This window comes from Cupressus sempervirens, chromosome 10 (assembly GCF_028749045.1).
Source record: "Cupressus sempervirens isolate cs-2001-9-10 chromosome 10, ASM2874904v1, whole genome shotgun sequence".
In the NCBI taxonomy this organism is placed as follows: Eukaryota; Viridiplantae; Streptophyta; class Pinopsida; order Cupressales; family Cupressaceae; genus Cupressus; species Cupressus sempervirens.
The window spans coordinates 575,637,689-575,661,365 of record NC_143127.1 but is presented as its reverse complement, the minus strand read 5'-3'; the positions used below and the strand labels follow the sequence as shown (position 1 = coordinate 575,661,365).

The 23,677-nt window shown below is 36.1% G+C and overlaps 1 protein-coding gene across 8 annotated transcripts in view; it reads left to right on the top strand.

The window, feature by feature from the left end:
* Positions 1-23,677, top strand: part of SWEETIE (HEAT repeat-containing protein) — a 314,166-nt gene that overhangs the window by 271,173 nt on the left and 19,316 nt on the right. For all 8 annotated transcript variants that reach the window (XM_089806951.1, XM_089806947.1, XM_089806950.1 and 5 more), the window contains exons 33-35: positions 20,962-21,112; positions 21,338-21,406; positions 21,730-21,786. In XM_089806951.1, the coding sequence (XP_089663077.1) occupies positions 20,962-21,112; positions 21,338-21,406; positions 21,730-21,786 (277 nt within the window). The remainder of the gene's footprint in view (positions 1-20,961; positions 21,113-21,337; positions 21,407-21,729; positions 21,787-23,677) is intronic.

The window sequence follows — 23,677 nt, the reverse complement described above, 5'->3', positions numbered from 1 at the left end:
GATGGATTTTACATGTAATGACATATAAAATGTCTACTTTTGATGACTTTAAGTGATTTAATAAGCACATGTTAATTTAAATTCATTAAAATATTACTTATATGGGACATAAATTATATTTACATATCATATTAATTATATAACATGTAAATATAATTTTAAAAGTAATATTTGTTAGAGCATTTGATTTAAATGCTAAAAATTAAATTGAACTATATAGTTGATATAGTCACTTAAGTGAAAAATCAAAAAAGTAAACTCAACTTAAAAATATAACATAAAGTGCACTATAGTTGCTTTACGTGAAAATTTAAATGATAAAGTAACTTAAAAACATAACATAAAGTGAATTTAAGTTATATTTTTTAAAAAGTGATTGTCAAATTAAAAATATAACAAGATATTTTTAATTTGTGTTGTTGGATCAAAAAGGTCCACCTCTTGGGCTCTATAATGACCATATCTCTTGACTAACAACTCTAATTACACTCTAGGTTAGAGCAAATTGAAGGAGAAACTGAAAGCCATGACTTGAGCAAGACCAAAGGACTAAAAATTAACAAATGCACACTCAAAAGCAAAGAAAATGATGATGAAGGCCTACAAAATCAAGCATAGGCTCAACAGAAAGAAAAATGAAAAGAACTTGACGAAAGCCTTCAGTGAAAGAAATTGATATGCAAATTGGAGTTGATTGATCGATCAACATAAAGCAATTGAATATCAAATTCAACTTAGAGAGATGCGAAACTAGTTTGAAAAAGCTTCGTACTATTACCTGCATTTTGTTACCACAAAATACAGGACAACACTCTCACAACTCCTTTGGGAGTACAACTCCTTTAACGTTGGAAGTGTACAGTAACTTTGCCTTCAATCCATTTGTAATTGGAAACTTGTTTGTGATATTTTTCTCCTTATTTGTTAATTCGTACGGTTTGGAAACTCCAACTATGACTCCCTTGGGGAACGTACCCGTTGTCTCTTCTTGTATGGTCGTACGATTTTATTGCAAATGCTAATGTTTGCTACCTTTTCCTACTATATAATAACCCTCCTTTCCCTCTGTGCAACCATACAATGATCTTCTAAGCTTCCTTTGCCGTATGGGATTCCTTTTCTGTTATGATAGAACGATGCTCGCAATACTTTGGAAAACCATTGAAGGAGAAACTGAAAGCCATGACTTGAGCAAGACCAAAGGACTAAAAATTAACAAATGCACACTCAAAAGCAAAGAAAAGGATGATGAAGGCCTAAAAAATCAAGCATAGGCTCAACAGAAAGAAAAATGAAAAGGACTTGACGAAAGCCTTCAATAAAAGAATTTGATATGCAAATTGGAGTTGATTGATCAATCAATATGAAGCAATTGAATATCAAATTCAACTTAGAGAGATGCGAAACTAGTTTGAAAAAGCTTCGTACTATTACTTGCATTTTGTCACCACAAAATACAAGACAACACTCTCACAACTCCTTTGGGAGTGCGGCTCCTTTAATGCTAGAAGTGTACAGTAACTTTGCCTTCAATCCTGTTGTAATTGGAAACTTGTTTGTGATATTTTTCTCCTTATTTGTTAATCCGTACGGTTTGGAAACTCCAACTATGACTCCCTTGGGGAATGTACCCGTTATCTCTTCTTGTATGGTTGTACTACTGTATTGGAAATGCTAATGTTTGCTACCTTTTCCTATTATATAATAACCCTCCTTTCCCTTTGTGCAACCATACGGCGATCTTCTAGGCTTTCTTTGCCTTATGGGATTCGTTTTCTATTATGACAGAAAGATGCTCGCAATACTTTGGAAAATGGCCTCTACCATTCGTGGACACACCAATCTACAAGTTGTACGGTACTTTAAAACTTGGCTTTCGCATCCTCTTGTGGTTGTATGGCCGTACGACATACGGCCTTTTCTTATTTGCTCTTTGTTCCGACTGTATGGTCTCTGTTCACTATCTGCCTAAGGGTGTATGGTGATGATTCCAGTTTGTTTCCTTCTGCAAGGCCGTACGGTGGTTTTTTAATTTTCTCTTTTTCCTTGAGGCCGTACGGTTTTTATTCTTTTCGTATTATCCATACAGTGGTTCCTTTGAAATCGTACAGTGCTTTGTTTGACTTTCGTGGCCGTGCAGTGTTTATTGTGACATGCCATACGGTGTCCACTTCCACAACCTCTCTTTGAAAGGTCATATGGTGTTTACCGAATGTATTCTACTCCGTACGACTTGCACGGAATCAATGTTTTTGTATCGCACGGTCTCTTCCTTATCTTATTTTCTATCATAGTTTCTGTATGGTATCTTCCTTATATATAGACCTTATAGTGTTTTTAACTTGGTCTATACTACCAATGTATATTCGATGACTATAATACTCAACCTAATACACATTTATTATAATTATTTATATTTATTTTTTATTTACAATTATTTTAAATATTTTCACATTTGATTTGCCTAGGTATCATCATTCCCTCGTCTTTCATTCCTTTCATGGTAATCTTTTAACTTTGAACCATTTACCGAGTCAGTTACTTCCCGTCCAATGTCCACAATTTAATTGCTCCATTAGCACCCACTTCACGAATCTTGTAGGGTCTAACCCACTTTACTTTAAATTTGGCAGGTTTGATTTCATTACGCCTATTGTATTTTAATACTAACTGGTCTGGTAGGAACCTGTTCAGTTTGAAGTGTTTTTCGTGCAAAACCTCACACCTGCATTGTGAAACCTCGGTGCCCCATTGTTCTTGTAATCTTCACCCATCTAGCTTATTCAAGTTATACAACCCCTTCCTAAAACTTTCCATATCTCCCAACTTGTTTTCGATGGCTATTCTTAAGCTTGGTACCATGAACTCTGTTGGTACTACGGCCGCTTGACCATACATTAGCAGGAACAAAGTGTGTCCCGTGGTAACTTTGTAAGAGGTACAATATGTCCATAACGCTGGTGGAACTTTTCCTCCCAATCTTTACCTTCAACTGCACAAGACTTGTAAATTACCGCAACCAAGATTTTATTTGTTGATTTTGCTTGTCCGTTTGCTCTCAGGTAGTACGAGCTTGACAGGGAATGGTAGATTTTGAATTTCGTGGTGAGCAGTTGGATGACATGGTAGACAAAATGTCCTCTACAGTCGCTTGTTAGCTCTATTGGGATTTGGTATCTTGTAATGATCTGCTTGTAGATAAATCTCGCCATGCTCAATGCAGAGTTGTCTAGTAGGGCATGTGCCTCTACGCACTTGTCTAGTAGGTACTTGATTGCTACCACAATGTATCTGCATCTCCAGGCTTTACTTACCTTCAGTGGCCCAACGAAGTATAGCCCCCACCGTTCGAATAGTTCTTGCGCATGTGAGCGGTTTAGAGGCATAAAATCCCTCTTTAGTGGCTTCTCGGCTCTCTGGCATGTATCCATGCAACGACCCACTCCCTGGCGTCGTTGTGCACGGTTTGCCACCACAATCTTGCAAGAAGTATCTTACATGCAATTGTGCCCATCCCCATATGTCCTCTGGGCCCTTCATGTGCTTCTTTCAATACTTTCGGTGTTTCTTCCTCCAGAACACATCGTTGTAGAATCTGCTTAGGTCCCATCTTATATAGCAACCCATTGATCAATTGGAACGTTTGACTTATCAGTATGAGTTTCCTCCTCTCGCTTGATGGCATTTCTCTATGGAATTACCCTATTGAAAGGTACTCCCCAATACTCACGTATCAAGATGGTAGTGTGGCGATCTGAAATAGTTGTGCGTCTGGAAAGTTATCATTAATTCCCTTTAGAGGTTCTCTTGACTTGATCCTAGATAGATGATCTGCGCTCATGTGGCTTTTCCTGGTCCATACCACAATTTTAAATGTGAATTCCTGCAAGAGCAGTAACCATCTACTTATCCATCCTTGAATGATTAGTTTATTTACGAGATATTGTAAGGTCTGATGGTCTACATAGAATACAAATAAGGTCACCAATAAGTAGTGTCTAAACTTCTGTACGACATACACCTTTCTGAGTGCCTCCCCCTCCATCATGCTATAATTCTTTTTTGTTTTCGGTAGGAATCTACTTGCAAAGTACACCGATAGTCCAATCCATGATCACCTATCTGTGCCAAGGTTGCTCTGATTGCATAGTTTGATACATCAACATGTACATGGAACTCCTTGTCCCAGTTTGGATAAGCCAAAATAGGTGTCATGTCTAGTTGTGTTTTCAATCCCTAAAAGGCTTCATCCTACTCTATTTCCCATTTGTAGGGTTCTGCCTTGCAAGTTAGCTTGTCTAGAGGGTAAGATATTTTGGCAAAGTTTGTAATAAACCTCCAATAATACCCTATGTGTCCTAGAAATGATTTCATTTCAGTCACATCTGTTGAAGGTGACATTTTCCAAAATCACTCGGATCTTATCCGGATCTGTCTTCAATCTCGCCTTGCACACAATGTGTCTCAATAGTTTTCCCCAAGGTACCATAAATCTGCACTTCTTAGGGTTTAGTGCTAGTCATGCCCGTCTGCATCTTTGCATACATTCCTTGAGTGTGGTCAGATGCTTGTCCTCCACATTGAAAATTGACCAATCATCCAAGAACGCTTTGAAGTTTCCTATAGACATCTTGTCCAAGATGTGCAGGATGGTTCTTTGAAACGTTGTCGGGGCGTTGCACAGACTGAATGACATCCTGTTGTAGGTGTACACACCATCTTCTACCACGAAGGTTGTTTTGAGCTTATCTTCCTCTACGATGGATATCTCGTTGTAACCGGAAAATCCATCCATGAATGAATATATTTCATGCCCCACAACTTCCTATAAAATAGTTTGTAAACAGTATTGGGAATAGATCCTTAATTGTTACTGCGTTCAAATGTCATGTCCCCAATTTTTGCCCCTCCTTAGTGACAACATTTCTAGCAAGGTTGGTCTATTATCTGGTTCCCATAGGCCAGCAGAGCATAGAGGGAACCAATCCAAGGGCTTTGAGAGTCATGCATGAGCTTCCCAAGTAGTTTGGAGCAGTAGACAACAGTTTTCTACAATTTAGGAGGGATTCCTAATTTGTAGGGATTGACTAGGTGTGGTCTAGGAGGCATTTGGAGACCTCGACGAACGTTTTGGAGACTTAGAGTGCATCTCCTATTTTTTAGGAGGCATTCCTATTTTTTAGGAGGAACTCCCAGTACAGTGACAGTTCTCTCAAAGTTGCACACAGTAGGGGAGAATCATTGGGACTCAATTTTGGTTGATTGGGGCAATCTCCTACTTTTTAGGAGCATCCCTAGATTTTAGGGATGGACTGCCAGTTGACCCATCTTGTTCGGCATCAGTCACAGACAGGTGACAAGGTCAGATTCATTTTTGATTGGTCATTTTGGGCCTTTTGGGACCATTTTGGAAATATTTTAATATATTTAAATATTTCTTAAGTTGGTGATTAAATAAATTAAATAAGGTTAAGTTTTAGCCATTTTGGAGTAATATGGGGTTTTTTGGCCTCATTTGGATGCGCATCCCATGGTGTGATAGCTCGTTGGAAAGGTCTCAAAATTCTCTAAATCTTTCTCTTTGGTCTTAGGGCATTTCAGTGAATGGAATTCTATCTATGAGGAAAAAGGTCATTTTCTAGTAACATGACCACTTTAAAATAAGAAATTATAACATTTTCACTACACAACACCACTTGGAGACACTTAGGGTTCGATTTGCAATTGAGAGGGGGTTATAAGGAGATGGAAGCTTCATTCTAAGATGATTTTTTGCATATTGAAAAACTTGTTTTTGTGAATTGGCTCTGAGAGAGCAATTCTTCATCTGGGACGCAAACCCCAGGTTCTGGATTGGCTGGGACGTAGCCCTCAGCAGTTATTGGCATTGGATTCTTCAGACAGTGTGCGTTGCTATCAGAGATAGAGTACACCATTCTTTATTGTGGATTCAAGTTGCAGATTTATGATTTCAGCGTTATAGATTGATTCTTTCAATGGGGACGTGATTCCTTGCAGTCTTACGGCTGCCATTTGCAGCAGTTTGGCATCATTGTTGGATGTAAGCTCCTTGGAACTGCATTGGATTTATTATTTGGCTTTATAAATCAGAAATCTGCTTGGTACGATTTATAGCAATTCTGATTTGGCTCTATGTTCTTATTTATTTTCAGTCTCCTCTCATGTTTATTGTTTATTATTCATTACTATTGTGAAAACTATCAAAAAACACAAAACAAAAACAAAACCGTCTGCAACTTCTATCTATTCTCAAAGACCATCAAAAAAATCACAGGAAAATATAGTTTATTAATTTAAAAACTACAGCAGATCAGCGAGGGCATCTATCAGGTATCTTTCATCAAACAACAAAAGTCTACACATCCTTATTTCAATGGTATCCTATTTCAGTGATATCACAACTGGGGATACCCACTCACTTGACTATACCTGAAACATAATGTCTGCCTCAAGCATCCAGTTAATCTTGTTTGTGACTCGTGCAAGATAGTTTTTGTTCATGTGGTATGGCTGCTTTCGTACGGGTACTACTTGTATCAGTGGGATGCAATGGACACACAATTCTAGTGATGCCCTCTTCTGGTCTTTGTATGTCCACGCGAAAACATCCTTATACTCCATCAATATCTTAAATGTTGCTACATTCAAAACTGGATTAGGTTAGCCTCGTCCCCTAAGTTCACCTTCTTCACTGTGGGTTGTTAGTATTTAATAGGCTTCTCATCGCTGAATGTATGTGCAGGTGTTTCATCTAGCTATACCTCTCCTTCTTTGACTTCTTTGTATTTCGTTGGAAATTCGTTCTTTTCCTCTCCCTTCCTTTTTCAACCCCTAACATGTGACAGCTCGAAAAGAGTTCATAGTCCTCCATTTGCCAATGGAGTAGGCCATTCACCAAGTCCAAGTCATCATCGTCAGATCCTCCTTCCAACTTCAGAATTCCTTCTTCGTTGAGTTCCATTTTTTTCTTTTCTTCATCATCTCCTTTACCTTTGTAGTCAGGCAATGCCACATCTCCCACCATTTGGGTGTGTCAATCAATTATGAACCTACAACCTCCTCTCTCCATGGACAGAGTGTTCTTTTTCCAATTGTGTTTTATTTTTTTCTGCACCAGCCAACCCCTTTCAAGGATGGCATTGTAACTTTTCCTTTTCAAGGGAATGACCATGAAGTCGAGTAAGAAGGGTTGTCTCCCGATCGTTATGGATTGTGCCATTAGAGTTCAGAGGGGTTTGATTATGTGTTGATTAATGGTGAGCAGTTGGAATGTAGGCGGCCATAGTGTAGGTTGTCCTAACTTCTTTCATGTTTCTTTAGGCAATGCATTTACGCCTGACCGTCCATCTACGATGGTGTCCATGAGGATAGTCTTGATAATACCCATCTCAACTATTGTAGAGTGTCTTACTGTGTTCAGCGCGAGTAGTATTGGGTCTACCGTGGTCGTTCTGCTTCCACCTTGTGTGTTCTTCCTTGGCTCTTCCATCACCTTTAGGGATGGTGTCATGTTTAAGATTGCAATTCGTAATTGAGGCATTGCAAGAAAGTCGTTCTGTTTCATGGGAGTCTCAACTTGCATTACTTGTTGTATGATTTTTTTTTTGCTTTGTTCTTGATTGAAGTGTCGGCAGTGTCCTTCATTTGCGTTTTTTCAGCCTCCATCTCTTTTTCTATTTCTGTTTTTACCTATTGCATACTTTTCTTTTCCTCTTCCGGATTTGGATACATTGTCTTCTTCACTTGTGCACAAGTGATTGCTAATGTTTCCTTGTTACATCTTCCTATGGTCAACAGGTTCACCCCAAGCTTAGGGCATTTTGAGTCATCGTGGTCTCCAGGACCACACCATTTGCACAATAGTTGCGGTGTTCCCTTCATAGTATAGTCTCTAGCGAAGTGGCCTCAAAGGTTGCACGCATGACGTTGTATCATTAGTCGGCCGGTTGGATCGTATTATATCTGGCTACAGCCCTAATTATTGTTGTTGTTGTTGCCACCTCATCCGCATCAATTGTTGTTTTGATACACTCCTAAGTTTGTCATGTCATTGTTTGTATCTGTTCTTGCTCTTGAGGTGGACACTTCTTCCGTTAGTTGAACATGTTGGTGTCCCTTTGTTTTCATATTGAACGAGTATTCCTTGGTGGAATGTTTCGCAATCTAGTAGATATCGCAGAATTGGTTCTTAGGACAAGAGCCCTTTTTGTGGCCCTCCTCCGTGCAATCGGTACACCATAGTTCCCCTTCTCTACTTTGGCCAAGTTTCTTCTAATGTTTTAAAACTCTTTCATCATACGTAGCGTATCCTTCTGTAATGCCCAAATCTTTTTACTCGATTTCTCATCGCTGCTTTCAGAGGACGAGTCTTCCGAATCCAAAGATCTATCTTTTTTCTTTTTGTTGGTTTTATGTTCACTCTTTGGGTCCATTGCACAGTTATATGCATCAATGTATGATGCTGGAGGTGCTATTTTCATCTTCTTTCGTAGTGTTGGTCGTAGCCCTTTGACAAACCATCTTTTCTTCAACCTGTCCGTTGGTTGGCTTTCCATTTTTCCTACCAGCTCCTTTAGTCTCCTTGCATATACACAGACTATTTCATATTTCCCTTTTTTTGTACTGTAAATCTCCGCTACGATCTCATTGTCATCTCTGAGTAGTTAAAACTCTACTGTAAATTCCTTCTTAACATCCCCCATGTAGTTAGCTTTGTCTGGTCGATGTCTGAAAACCAATCGATTGCTATACCTAGTAGGGTAGCTGGAAATTGTCGGATCCAATCAACTTGGTCCATTACACCATTCACAATCCATATCGTTTCACACGTTTTACAATGTCAAACTGGATCGATCGTCCCATCGCCATTAAATTTTGTTAGTTTTTCCTTTGGCCCTGCCATTGTTAACCACTTGTATTTATTGTACTTGTTGTGAACTAGCATTGTTTTGTGCACCCGAGTTGTTCTGCACACCTGCGTTGTTCTGTGTACCCATGTTGTTTTGCACAACCATGCTACTTCAGGCAACCACGTTACTCTGTGGTGTGAAGAAGTCTTCTAGAATTGAAGTTGTTTAATTCTCAACTTGTATTCGATCGTCTAGTGTATTGGGAATGAAGAGTTCACCCCACGCTCATGCTCCTTCAACACCTCGAGGCATGCTGATTTCTTCTCTTTTGTTTGGATTCTCTACCCTTGGTGTATACAAGTTTAGGAACTCCTCCCTTGTCTCTTCCACCAGATTCAATCTTTGCCGCATCTCCTCAAGCAAGCCCTCGGCAATCCTGAGTCTCCTAGGTGAATGCACTTCGTTGGTTTGTGCTCCTTCACCACTTCGGTGCCTGTCGGCGAGCTGTTGAAACTTCTACCTTTGTTCTGCCTGTTGTGTAAGAATTAATGCTCCCCCTGTTGTGTGTACATCATCCTTTTATTTTATTGAGCAAAATTGGCATTAATCTTTATATTCATCATTTGTACCAGGTTCAACAGGCAATGACACCAAATGTTTACCGTACATGGTAAACAGATAGTTATTGCATTAAGAGACTAGAATGTAACACAAAACAAGATACTTTATTCATATAAGCAAATATACAATCATGCTTCATAATTCCATTCAAACAATGTACATATATCTCCTGAAGGGGTGACTCAGCCGTCACACAACCTTTTGGACACTAACTAATCTCGTCGGCTACAGTATAGTTTTACCTACAACAACAAATTCTTTGCAAAATTGATAAGATTATTTCAGTTCTATTGTGATGCAATAGCAGTTGATTGAAAATATTAACAATTCTGAATTTTGTATGCAATTACATAAATTAGGGTTTATATTAGTTGTGTAGTTTCATTAATGCCAAAGTATGGAAGTTTGATTCATCTGGTGAATTATTAGTCTAGTATGTTTCTTAGTGCTGTGATAATAGTGAAAATATTTATATACTATGATAACAGGACTGCTTGCCAACTGTTTGACCAAATGTTGAACTCCTAATTAGTTAAGGAAATTGATGCATTAAACTAAATGTTTGAACTATAACCCTCTAGTGGTTATTACATTGGTCTTTCATACCAAAGTTGACATTCTGTGACTTATGCAAGATAAGGATTCTGGTTCAAATTGAATGGTTAGTATATAGAAGGGCACTTAGGTTTCTAACTGGTTTGGAGGGGCCAAGGGTTTAAAGGGGGGTTAAAGTAATTACTTTTAGGGGGTAATGACACTGAACTGGATAACCAGGATGAATAGAGTATTGAAACGATGCTTGTATCTGTGTGCATTTTGTATGTTCAGCTAAAAGCTTTATCTCGGATTGCCAAAACCAAAGCACCCACCTAGGACATTGTCTTAGAAAAGCAGCAACGCAGTGCAAAGATAATGCAGATCAAGCTAATACTAGTGAATTGCCCTTGTGAAAATAGGGTGTTACAAGGTTGGATTTGTGGTGCTATATTCTCAACCAAGACAGGCTTCTAGTTTCACAGTATTGTTGATTTTCTCTGAAAGATAACAAGGTCCTTGGCTTGAATTGTCGTCCTTTAATAAATCTTCTTATGAGTCAAAACATTCATTGGAACTTGCTTTACAACTCATGATTTTCATTTCATTTTTAGTGGACATGAAAACATTATCAGATAAGAAAAGCTGAAAAGTCAAAATGAGAATTGGAATTGCAATTCCAATAACAACTATTTTGGTGGATTGACAAATTCTAATTTTAGGGCCAAAATGGGAATACAAATTCTAATTCCCAATTCCTATTTAGTGCACCAAAGTGAGAATTAAAAGAAAATCTCAATTCCTAATTCCGATTTGGCACACCAAAGTAAGAATTAAAAACAAATTCCTCTTCCCATTTCCTATTCTAGTTGAATTCCCACAAACAAATGGGCCCTAAGGCTTCATGTTTTGTTGATTCAGCTGGTAAAATGTTGTCATCCACAAAGTGTTGATGGGTGATGTTTGGAACACCCTCATTGACCTTTACCCAAATAATTCTATTCATTGAATGGTAGTTAATATTTTGCCATTGTCCTCAATCATTATGACAAAAAGGAAAGGGGAGATTCGATCCCCTTTGTCACAAACCTCTTGAAATGTTGAAGAAACCTTCTAAAGATCCATTAACAAGAATAGAGATTTTAGGTGTTGATATGAAATTAAAGATAAGATCAATCCATCTTTTTTAAAACATAAATGCTTCTAGATATTTATAGAGGAAACACCAATCTACTTTATGCTTTTTGAATATCTAACTTGATTTGCATTGTAGGTTTCTTATTTTGTTGAACGAAATTTGTAAGTTATTGGATGATTACTATTCCATCAAAAAAAGATTTGTTAGGACAAAACCTGTTTGTTCTTCTGAAATAATGTGAAGTAGAATTTTCTTTAATCTATTTGTCATGGCTTTACAGATGATTTTATATAGTGTATTACATAGGGTTATGGATCTAGTCACTGAAAGTTTTGGTTTCGGCTTTTTTAGGTATTAAAGTTAAAAACTTAAAAAGGTATTTTTTAATATTCTTACTAATGTTTCCAGATTTTCTGGTTTTCTCTGTGGCCTCCCAAAAAATACCAACATTTCTGGAAAAAAAACTAGGAGGGAATCCATCTGGACCAAGGGCCTTATCTGATTTCATTTGTAATAATGCTGACTTAGTTTTATCCTTAGAGAATGTTTGATTCAACATCTTGTTGTCCTCTAGATTAACTATTTTTAATATACAATTTAAGAAGACCTCTTGAGATTTCAGTTTCAAAGAACCCCAATCATTAATAGTATTCTGACGAAAAGATATTGTTTCTTTGGCAATATCCTTGGGATCTTCTAGAGAATTTACCTTGTAAATTCTTAATTTTTGTAATTCTAGTAATGTTTCTTCTCATTTTAGTACTATTATGAAAAAAATTTGTTATTTTTATCCTCCTTTGATAACCAATCTTCCCTCAATTATTGTTTCAAAAAAAAATCCTCTTTTATCAATCTATTGGTTGGATATTTTGCAACTGACAGTTTTGTGTAAAAATCCAATCACAAAATAGGATGACCAGCCACAACATGTGATACAGAGTTTCTCCTACCTTAAAGGGAAGGCTCCCCCTTCTCACCGTTCCTTGGATCAACTCAAGGTAAGCAAGAAGTCATGAGATTTTATAAAATGGGTGTTACCAATATCCTTTCTTTTTATCTTTCAAGAAAGAATCCACTTACTTGTAGAGCGAGTAATGGGTAGGGCGAATCTCTCTCTGCACTTCTATCAAGAGCTGAAAATAGTGATACTAATAAACTTTCATTAACTCAAAGGCTAGCTGAAAATGTACCGGTTTGGCTCTAAGTCCGGTCATACTTCTATATGGAAAAGCTTTACAATTAGGTCACAAAGACTCCTAAAAGTAAAAATAACTCAACTATTTTGCGAATTAAAAAGAAAATATAAGCTACAGACAAAGCTTCTAGCTATATATTTTCACAATTGCTCCTGATCAAAGCTCTCGCTCCAGTTGCTTCTTAACTCTTTTCTTTTCAATTCACGAGATACAATTACCAATAATACAAGATAACATGAATCAAAGATAAATTAAATGAATTATAGACAGAGCTTATAACTCATACAAGTAACAATCTCACTTGATCACTGTTAAGTGTCAAATGCTCCTTTGTATTCACTTTCTCTCAAAATAGTGCTTACCCAAACAAAGTTCTGCTGGCACAGTTTCTGTAGAGCTCTCTTGCATAAAGATGATGATTTTACAATGAAGGGGCACTCCTTTATATAGGCACGAGAGTTGAGAAAAAGGTGGAGGAAAAAGTGGGAGCAACTCAACCAACTTTGACCTTGTCCAACTACAAAAGAAAATAAAGGGTTGCATGCAACTGCACATGCAACTCGCATTGTATTTTTTCATATACATGCAACTCACATTACATGTAATTACACTTTTCCTTATGTAATGCATCTTTTACAACTACTAACATGAAATAATAACAAAGACAACAATCTTAAAGATTGTTTCTCAATGCCTTGACTTTGTCAATGATGTTACGCACTGTTGGAAGATCAACAATTTCCATAGTCTTTGATATGGCTTCTACTCACTGCATTTTCACATGCTGATTGCACAACTTTGGAATTTGCTGCTGTAGTAGTTAACAAGTGTTTTGTCAAGGATTTATACAAGACAAACTTGTTCATCGTGTGCGAACCAAAATTTTCAGAATCTACATCAGCATTGATCCCGATTGTATATTCTAAATTTACTTTCTCAACTGCAATAAGATTACCAGATTCATTAGTTACATGGCATCCCATCTATTCCAAATCATAAGTAACACTTGTTTCAATTGCTTGACAATCTCCAAAGGCCACCTGCAACTTTGTGATCAACTTCCTCAATGTTTCCTCTTTGTAACCAATGAGTCCTTGAAATCTGAAGAACATTTCACATGATGGAAGAATGTCACATGAGACCAAGGCATCCAAATTGAATTTTATCATTTCATCCCAATCATTGAGGATTTCCTTCAAGTTATCCGCTTCTTGAGTCAAAAAAGAAATTAAGTTTTGTTCCATTTCATTCATCTCTTTGATATGCCTAAGAACTGCAAATGTCTCTGTGAGGGCTTGAACTCCTTCAGAAATGATTTCTTGTATCCAAGACTTAGCGGCCTCGATCAGCTTTCTCTCCTTAGATGTTTGAGACATAACAACAACACTCTGAGAAGATTGTTTCTAGATGACCTTATTCCGACGAGAGACCTCATGTTTCAGTTGATTTTTCTTTAACTAAAGCTCATCATTTCTCTTTGATACATTAGCCAATGCATCTTGAGCATCTTGCAAACAACTCAAATGTGATTTCTTTCCAACTTCAACCTTAGTAAACTTGTAGTCAGAACAAGTAAGTTCCTCAACAAGTTTATCTACCAAAGGCTCAACAACCTCAACAAATTTGGTTTTATCAAAATCATCCAAAATTCTGGAAACAATCTTGTCTTTCAAACATTTGGATTTGGTCTTCTTAACAGGAAGATTGTTTGGTGGAACGACCACTTTCCTTCTCTTTATTGTTATTTTGCTCAACCATGCAATTAGGCTGAAATTTTCATCCATAGAAGCAGTTACAGTGGAGACCATTGGCATTGATCCTAATTGTATTTCTGTTGTAATAGAGTAGGATTTAGTTTGCACAGCTAAAGGCATAGGAACATGTTGAGAAGACTTCGTAATGAAAAGCTCAAATTCTGTTAAAGATGTATCAAGTCGGGAAACTTGACCATTGATAAGAGTTAGAAAATCTTCAAACACATTTGCTAAATAATCGTATTGTTCATGTGCAAGGATACGAAGAGTAGTAGAGGAAATAGGAAGAGCCATAGTATTAACCTCTAAAACTGGAATAGGAGTGAAAACAGTGGAGAATGAATCCACATCATCATCAACCTCATGTAGAAAAGGCTCTTCATGTATAGAAGATGTACAAGCTTGTGCAAGCTTTGTTGGAGATATGATCATGATTTCCCTTTCTTCATCTGAATCTCCTTTATCAGATTTTGTTTGCAATTCCTCTTCTAATTATTCCACTAATTCTTGAATTGGTTTAGGAACTTGAGATGAATTAGCTCCTTTTCCGCCCTTCAATTTGAATTTGAGGGAACCCTTAGCATTAGAAGATGAGGCACCATCTTTCCCTATGATTTCTAGTTGTGACTTCCTACCAAGAGGACCAAAGCTTCCACAATCCAAGCCCATCTTAGGATTTACTCTTTTAAGGCCTTTACTTTTCAACCATTTGTTGGTGTTTACCAAGAGGGATTGAAATCTATCTATGATAGACGTACCTTCTTTTTGTTGCCATTGAATAGAAAAAGGGTGTTTCTTATCAAAGCCAGCTTGATGAAACTTCAGATCAAGGATGTTGCCATCATCTTCAACTCGGAAATCTGAAGGGATTTCCAACATGTTAAAATCAATTATCTGCTACAGGGTTAATTTACAGTAGTCCATCTTCATGATGTCAAGTTTTGTCCTTATATCAATCCAGATGTCTTTGATGTGATGAACATGAGTGTAGGCTCTTTTCATTTGAGAGTTCATCTCTCAGTAGTCAAAATCGAATCTGGCCTTAAACTTCTTCAAGGTGATCAACTGCAACTCTGCTTCCAAGGCACATAAATGATCGAATAATTGGTAATAGCCAAAGGTTTAGCTGAGGTAATGTCAAAACTAGGCCTATGCAAAACATGCTGATCACTTTGAACGTCCATGAGCTGTCTACCTAGCTCCATCAGAATAATTCAATCCGTAGCATACCTAGGTAAGATATACAGCTCACCTTTGAAATATCCAACTCTCTAGTATGTGAAAATGGGAAATTGAATAAAAATACAGCCGTATTGGTTCACCTTCTCCCATGCTGCATCAGATACTCTTTTGACAGATAATTGTTTATTGAACAAGCATCGGAAATGCCCAAAGAAAGCATCTTGAACTCTTCTATAGTGGAATTTACTATTTTTCAAAGTGATTTGGTCATAGTAATCCCAAATAGGAACTTGAAGACAATCTCCCTTAGTTGAAAGACCAGAGAAAGATCCCATGGCAGCAACAATGTAAACAAGATAAGAATTCATATAGAAGGGCACTGATGTTCCCATATTGCATATTTGTTGGCAAAGTGCATTACTGATGAGTTCTCCCCAAAAGAGGTGTTCTTTATTCTCCATAATTTGAAACATGGACTTATACATCCATGGCTCAAAATCAGTAGAATCTTTAAGCCCACAAATCTTGCTGAGAAGGATGATTAGATCCTTATATTCTTGTTTGAAATTAAATCGATGAACAGTCTTTGGCAATCTGGAGAAATTGTTTCTTTTATTGTCTAACTAGTAAAGGTTGACATACTTCTAATAATTGCCCTTTTGCCCATTCCAGCATGCCAATGATATTCTTTAGTCAAATTTGCACATTCTACTTTATGTGGAACCTTGAAGATTTGTTCAATGACCTCAAGGTCAAGGCTAATGATAGCCTTGCTGTCAACATCTTTGATAGTCTTCGTCTTGGGAGTAAACCGTCGTGCACATTCGAGATTGAAATCATGTTCTACAGCCGCCATGGGAAACGTAGACACCAGGTGAATGTTGCTTCTCTTAATACGTTTCATTTCATGACTAGTTGGAGCTTCAACTCTTTGTAGAAAATCAGCCACATCCACATGACCAATCCTTGTGTCCATTATGTTATCCATAATAGATATGATTGATGAAGGAGTTGCATGAGCCAATTCTTTATCATATTGATATTTCATTTTGCCTTTGGATTTTGATGGCAAGGACATGTCTTGTGCTTTCAAAGCAACACAAAATCCCAAAACACAAATACATCATCAGAAGGAATCTCCATACAAGTGGATTCTGGATCAGCAGTGAAGATTCGAAAATGGATCAGAGATTTTGCAAATCCGACAAAGCGACTTTAAAAAGAAAACATATGCATATGTAGTAGAGTGTGGAACGAAATGAATGGAAAGTGGAATGAAAGTGAAAATATGGAAGATGGAATAAAAGGGAATGAAATGAGAATGTGTGGTGGTGGAACGAGTGGGAATACGTGCAAATGAAAATTGCTGATTTCGAAAGAGACTTAGTGTTTTCAAGACATTATTTCATGAAAAATAAATATATGTAAATGCAACATGTAACAGGAGATGAAAGGTGAGATGAGATGCGAATGCGGGTGGAGGATGCACTTCATATGTAAGTGCGAATGATGAGATGGAAAGCATGGAAAGATGTGGAAACATGTATTTGCTCATGGAGGCGCAAATTCATATGGAGGGATGGAAATGGAAAATGGAAGTGAGATAATGAGTTTTATAGTCACTTTTGGTGAAAAGGGGAAGTCAAAGTACATGGAGATGCAAATGACATCTTTTTGACTTTTCAAAATATGACTTAATCAAAATCGGACCTTTTGGATGCAATTACACATAAAGCATTTTGTGTAATCGTGTCATGCGAATGGATGTGAAAAGTGAGATGAGTGAAAATGGAAGCAGAAAATGAGATTACATGCACGTGTAGATGGCGAATGAGATGGAAAACATGTAATCGCATTTGTTGAGTGAGAGATGAGGTGGTGTGACACAGAAATGGAAAGTGGAACGTGATGATGCTTTTGCATGAATTGAAGCAAAAACAAGTTCTTGGGAAAGAATTCGCAATTTCTCCAAGTGGAGAAAACTGGCAAGCAAGCACAAAGCACAAAACACAAAAGAAAAAATGTACCTTTGAAAAGTGACTCAAACATACCAAGATGCAATGCACTTGAACACTCAAATTCGATATTGAGACTTGGGAAAGAACCAAAAACATGAAAATGAACAAAACCTTCATTTTTAAAGGAAAAATGTACTTTCCATGGCAAAGATTTTAACAAGTGGCAACCATCAAGTAATTACATGCATAAAATCAGCAAGATAAGCATGATTTTAAAGCAAAAAAAAAAAAAGAGTCCACTTACATTTGCCAAAAATGAAGGGAAAAGATTCTCCAATGTTTGGAAAAAATTTCAAAAATGTTTGAAACTTCCAACCTCTCACAAATTCGAATGAGAGAAGGCAACAATCAAGGAGAAGTTGGTAGAAGATACCAAAACGTGCCCTATCATTGCTCTAAATCCCAATGTTTTTGGATTGCATGCATATGGGACGTTTTTAATAAAAACGTTTTTTACCAAGGCACATCATCAAAATGTTTTGATCATTAAACATCAAAACATGTACCAAAATGCAATGCAATCACCAAAATATACCAAATCGATTCCTTCTTGAGCAAAAATATGGGTGAAAAATGGATCTATTTGGAGTTATTTCCAAAAACGTGCCCTAGATGAGAGCTTCCAAATATGTTTGTCAGCTTGTTGAATCCATTTTAGATGCAAGCTAAATCATTGCCAACCAAAAATGCCTCCAATAGAAGAAATCTCATGCAAATCCATTGAGAAAATCTCAACTTATGATCAAAATCGGGTTCTTGGAGGGCAAAAGCATGTTCTTCAAAAACGGACCTTTTGAGTGTTATGGCATATGTTAAAACATTTTTTTTGATCAAAATCGAACCTTTTTGGGTCACATATTTTAAAATGTGCATCTCATCAAAATTGCACTTTTTGAGTGCTATTACACATTTTAAAATATGCTCATAAGCAAAATTTGACCTTTTGGGGGAGGAAGCATGTTTTAAAATGCATCTCACTTTTTAGATATAATAGCATGAAAACTTCGCTTTTGATGCAATAGCATTAGAAAGGTCCACTTATTGATGTAATGACATCAAAAAGATCCACCAAAATAAACTTTATATGCAGTGACATGTAAAATGTCCACTTTTGATAGATTTTACGTGCTATTGCATATAAAATGTCCACTTTTGATGGATTTTATGTGTTATTGCATATAAAATGTCTACTTTTGAAGACTTTAAGTTATTGAATTCACTTAAAATTATAAAAATGTTACAAAATGGGCCATAAACAATATTTATTTATCATATTTAGAAGTATAACATATAAACATCATTTTAAAAATAACATTTAAATAAACATTTGATTTTTAAAACCAAAAATTAAATTGAAACTATATAGTTATATAGTTATTTTAAGTGAAAAATTAAAAAGTAACTCAACTTAAAATTATAACATAAAGCACACTATAGTCACTTTAAGTTAAAAATTTAAAGTTGAAGTAACTTAAAAACATAACAAAAAGTGAATATAAGTTATATTTATCAAAAAGTGAAAATCAAATTGAAAATATAACATATTTTTAATTCGTGCGGTTGCACCAAAAAGGTCCACTTTTGAGGCACTAAAATGGGCATAACTCTTGACTGACAACTTCGATTGACCTCTACGCATGACATGAGCAAAACCAAAGGACTAAAAACAAACAAATGCAAACTCAAAAACAAAGAACAGACGATGAAGGCTTCAAAAATCAAGCAAAGGCTCGACAAAAAGCAAAACGAAAAAGACTTGACGAAGGCCTTCGATAAAATGATTTGATATATGAATTGGAATGGATCGATTGATCAACATTAAGCAATTAAATATCAAATTCGAGCTTAGAGAAACACAAAACTAGCTTGAAAAAGTTTCGTGCTATTACCAACATTTTGTGGTGACAAAATGCAAGACAACACAATCTTCCCTAGTAATGCACCCTTATATTTGACCTGATATAATATTTAAATTAATAAAGTTATGTTGTCAAACAAAATAACTGAATTTTATCATTTTAATAGGTCATAAAAGTAAGTAATTAATTAAATTTTGAGTAATTCTATGTTTCTTAGTATTATCTATATTTAGTTTATTAAATTATGAGCCTTGATTATTTAATAAAGTGCCTTTATTTATGTCAGCATCTATTTATTAAGTGGTTCACTTTAGGAGTGAATTTTTATTAGCAAAAGAAATTGATTTTATATTGTATGTTTTCAAGAGTTCTAGGACAGCTTTAGAAGGAAGATTTGAGAGCTCATTTGATCATTGTTGGCTTTGTTATTTTTTGTGGAGAGATTTCAGAGCTTTTGCAATTGGTTCACAAAGTCCAAGGATGAAAACCCTTGGGTTTCTTCTTGGTTGATTGGATGAAAACCCAATTTGAAATTTAATTGTCTTAGGGAGTCAATATTTCTCCAATCTATAATGTAGCAGATTTTTACACCTTCCATGGAGGATCGCCTATGGCATTGGAGAATTATATTATTGACACCTTGAGAGGAAGCTCCAAGTCTTTCATGAAAGAGAACAAATAGATGTTCTAGATTTCAAGTTTTTCATGCAAACAAGATGTATGATGAACATCTGGTCAAATGAGAGAACAAGATTATAAAGGTTGCTTCTCGGTTATTATCACTACACTCTTGAGAGTTTTAAGTAGGCCTCATGAGCAGAAGCTCATGTTTCTTGTGCATTTCAGATGTTAGATGCAAGACCCTCCTTGGGTAAAACAGCAATATTGCATCAACCAAAAGATTGGGGAGGCCTGTGAAGATTATGTAAATGATAAAGTGTGAGATGGTTTCATTGTAGTTATTGTTGTATGCTTTAATTTTCTAGCAGCCTTATTGTTGCTGCTGAAAGTCATCTGTGCCAGTAATTAAGCTGTTGCAAAAAGTTGCCTTAAAGTGTTCTATTGCCACAAAATATTGTTTGCAACAATTATGAGGCTACTTTTGATATTGAATGGCGTCTGTCATATCATCCTTGTTACTATTTTGCTCAGATCATAGAAGAATCATATCTTGGCTAAGAGCGCTCTTGAAAGTGGCATAACCAACTGAGAAGTAATTTGTATCATTTGGATATTCTAGTTATTGTTTTAATACTGGGATAATTATAAAGATTAATCCCCAAAGTCTGAATCCCTAAGACACCGAAAAAAATTATTTAATAAATTTTGAGAATTCTGTCTTGGGAATTTTAAGAAAATGATTTTTTCTGGTACTACATTTTACAGCACATTTAAATTTTTACCAGGGTTGGATGACTGTTCACTTCATTTTTTAAATAGCATTTCTCAAATTATCCATACTTTTGAATTTTATACAACAACCTCTTCTGAGAAAAGTTCTTTCCTTTCTTCCCTCTTTTTATCTGCTTCTCACTCTATTTTTCTCAATGTGTACCTTTTTCTCTTTCCCTCTGTTCCTTTCAAAGTATAAAAAACTAATGAGAGAGAATTTGCACAGAAAAATTGTTAGATATCATTTTCTTCCATGGATCAATGCATTTTAGAAATTTGACTCCAGAATTTTAAAATTCTTGATGGAGAGTTTTCTGCATTACAGATAGTGTGTTTTATTTTAGCAATTTTTTGTGACAGATCTGTTTGTATGCCTCACAAATGTTTCATTTTCCAGATGTTTGAGTCGGCTGCCTATTGCAGTTGGAAAGGAACAAGCTCACTTTGACCTGTTACAAGCACGAACAGGGAAAATTATTCATGGTGTACAAACTAGTGGTGATTGGCTTGTTCTTCATCTTGCAGAGCTGGTTGCTCTTGCATACCAGGTTTTATGGCAAATATTAGAGATAAATTTGTTGTTTTCAATTAATCATCAATTCGTTTGGATTGCGTGGATTCTAAATGCAATTGATTGATTAAATTTTTAGTTCAGTTGAAACTCTTGTTTACTTAGCATATAATACTAAGAAAATGCATGTGGTCCTTACAGAAATTCTTATGTTGCATGACTTTAAACTTCTTTTGCTATTTTAAACAATTGTAAATAACAGATCAGCACTGGCACCTTTGAGAAGATGCGGCCACTTGGAGTAACATTGCTGAGTACAATAGTGGATAAGGTAAAGTGGTAACATGATTTATATAAATTATTATAGTTTATTAATTATGCTGAGTCTTCCTGTACTTCAATTCAACATATTATATTATTTTGTTCTATGATAAATTTGTCAAATAAATTTGTTTTAATCATTGATGACTTTTGAAGTGCAGAAAAAAAAACTTATAAAAAAAATATGTAGAATTGTAAAAAACTATCTTTATTTGTCAAAATTTTGAAAAAAATTATTTGAATTTTTATCTGATATGCAAAAGTCACATGTAGATATGTTTTGGGTAATAGTGTCAGAAAATCGTTGATTTAAGATGTTCTTGCTTATTGCAGTTTGAGAAAACAGAAGATCCAGAACTCCCTGGGCATTTTCTGATGGAGCAGTATCAGGTGCAATTTTGATCTTTTCTTTAGATGCTTGTGCATTGTTTGTGTTGAATTTTTTTAATTTATTTACTGGTCTTTTTCTTCAAAACTCATTGTATAAAGAAATTGACTGCTATGAAACAAAGGTTGGTAACTTTAAATCATGTCATTCTGTGAAATCAATCACTTTTTAGAGTGTTGCCATTAAACGGAAAAAAATAACAATATTTTCATCTCCATTTATTTTTTTGGAAGTTTCCACTGGGGAAATATGAAATAGAACAATACTTCACAGTGCTACTTATGGTGGTTAAGATTTTAATGGGATGAAAACAATAACAGCAAGATAAAATATCACCATGATCGGTTTAGTGAAGTGAATGGCTATAAATATAACGTAAGATAGTGTATTGGACTCATTAGAACATCCAGTTAAAATTGAGAAGTAGTCAGGTAAAATCGATACCTTGGTGCTACAAAGTTATTAAGAATCAAAACTCCAAATTTTAAAAGCTAGCTGGAGAAGGTAAACCTAAGTAGCACTATTTTCTTCATATTTGTCCATTGGACCTTTTATTGGTTCACCTCGCGGTTACGTAAACATAAGTTACATCCCTCAAATACTCTTAAGTGGCTCTATCATTACCACTCCTAGACCTTGAACCTGCGAGGAATTCCAGTCAATAGTATGCTCAAAATCTAATTAATATTTCTTTAAATAAGAGGCATGAAAAACATTGTGTCACTGGGCAAGAGCTGGTGGCAGAGCAAATTCTGTAGGCAATCAGGTTGATGACTTCGAAGACCATAAATGGTCCAACATAGCAAGGTGCAATCTTGGATGACCTTCCAAACTCAATAGGGCTTTTGTGGGGCTTAACCCGTAGAAAGACTTTCTTCCCAATCTCAAACTATCTAAGGGTACATTTTGCATCAACTTAACTTTTTTTTGTCTGTAGTAGGCTTTTATCAGTCATCCCTTGACTAGTCACACATATTTTTCCATTTCTGAAAGCATATCAAGCCTGAGAACTATTTTTCCTTCGAGTCTATCCTTATTCCCAATTGATAGGAGTTTTGCACTTCCTTCAATAGAGTGTTTCAAAGGGCGCCATCTTAATGGCTGATAGGTTCATCCAGTAAACCTTGACAATTCTTCCAAGATTTTATTTACTTGTTTCTTTTGTCCATCCGTTTCTTGATGATGTGTTAAACTAATGTTCATTTGAGTCTCCAATGCTGAGAAGAATATTTTTCGAAACCTAGAGGTTATCCTTGTGTTAGCCAAGAAATTCAGTCGCCCTTTTGTATATCTCCTATTACATTCAGCTTTTTGGAGTCAAGAAATTTTCATTCCATTTCTTTTAAGCCTCCTCACTGAGTGACTTTGACCCTCTCTTGAGTTGAATCGTTTCCACATTGTTCTAAGTGTATATAACCAAGCTACTTGCAAAATAACTATGGTCAAATCCGTTTGAACTGCTTTGTACTGAACTTCGAAGAGGTTCAAGCTAGCCCTATCGGGATTATATGGACTAACTTTTGTTTTGCAGGTGAAACCCACTAGCTTGGTTGCCGGTTAGTCTCTGAACCACTTTGAACCGCTTTGTACCCAAGTTTGAAGAGGTTCAAACTAGTTCAAATGTTGAGAGTGATGCCAAAGAAATAAGGCTGATGACATGCGGAACAAATGCCTTTCCCAATATGGAAAGTGACGTCATAGTAAATGATGATTGGGGTACGAAGGATGAGTTGGCGGCACGAGTGGGAAGCCCATATCTTTTAAACGAAAGCCGAATTTTAAAATTGTTAGGAATATCTTGCCATGAAGGCCCAAATATTTAGTCATACTTCCTAGGTAGGCTAATTATTTAAGAAGTCAGTTCAAGCTTGTTTTCATTCCCACTCTCTAAAA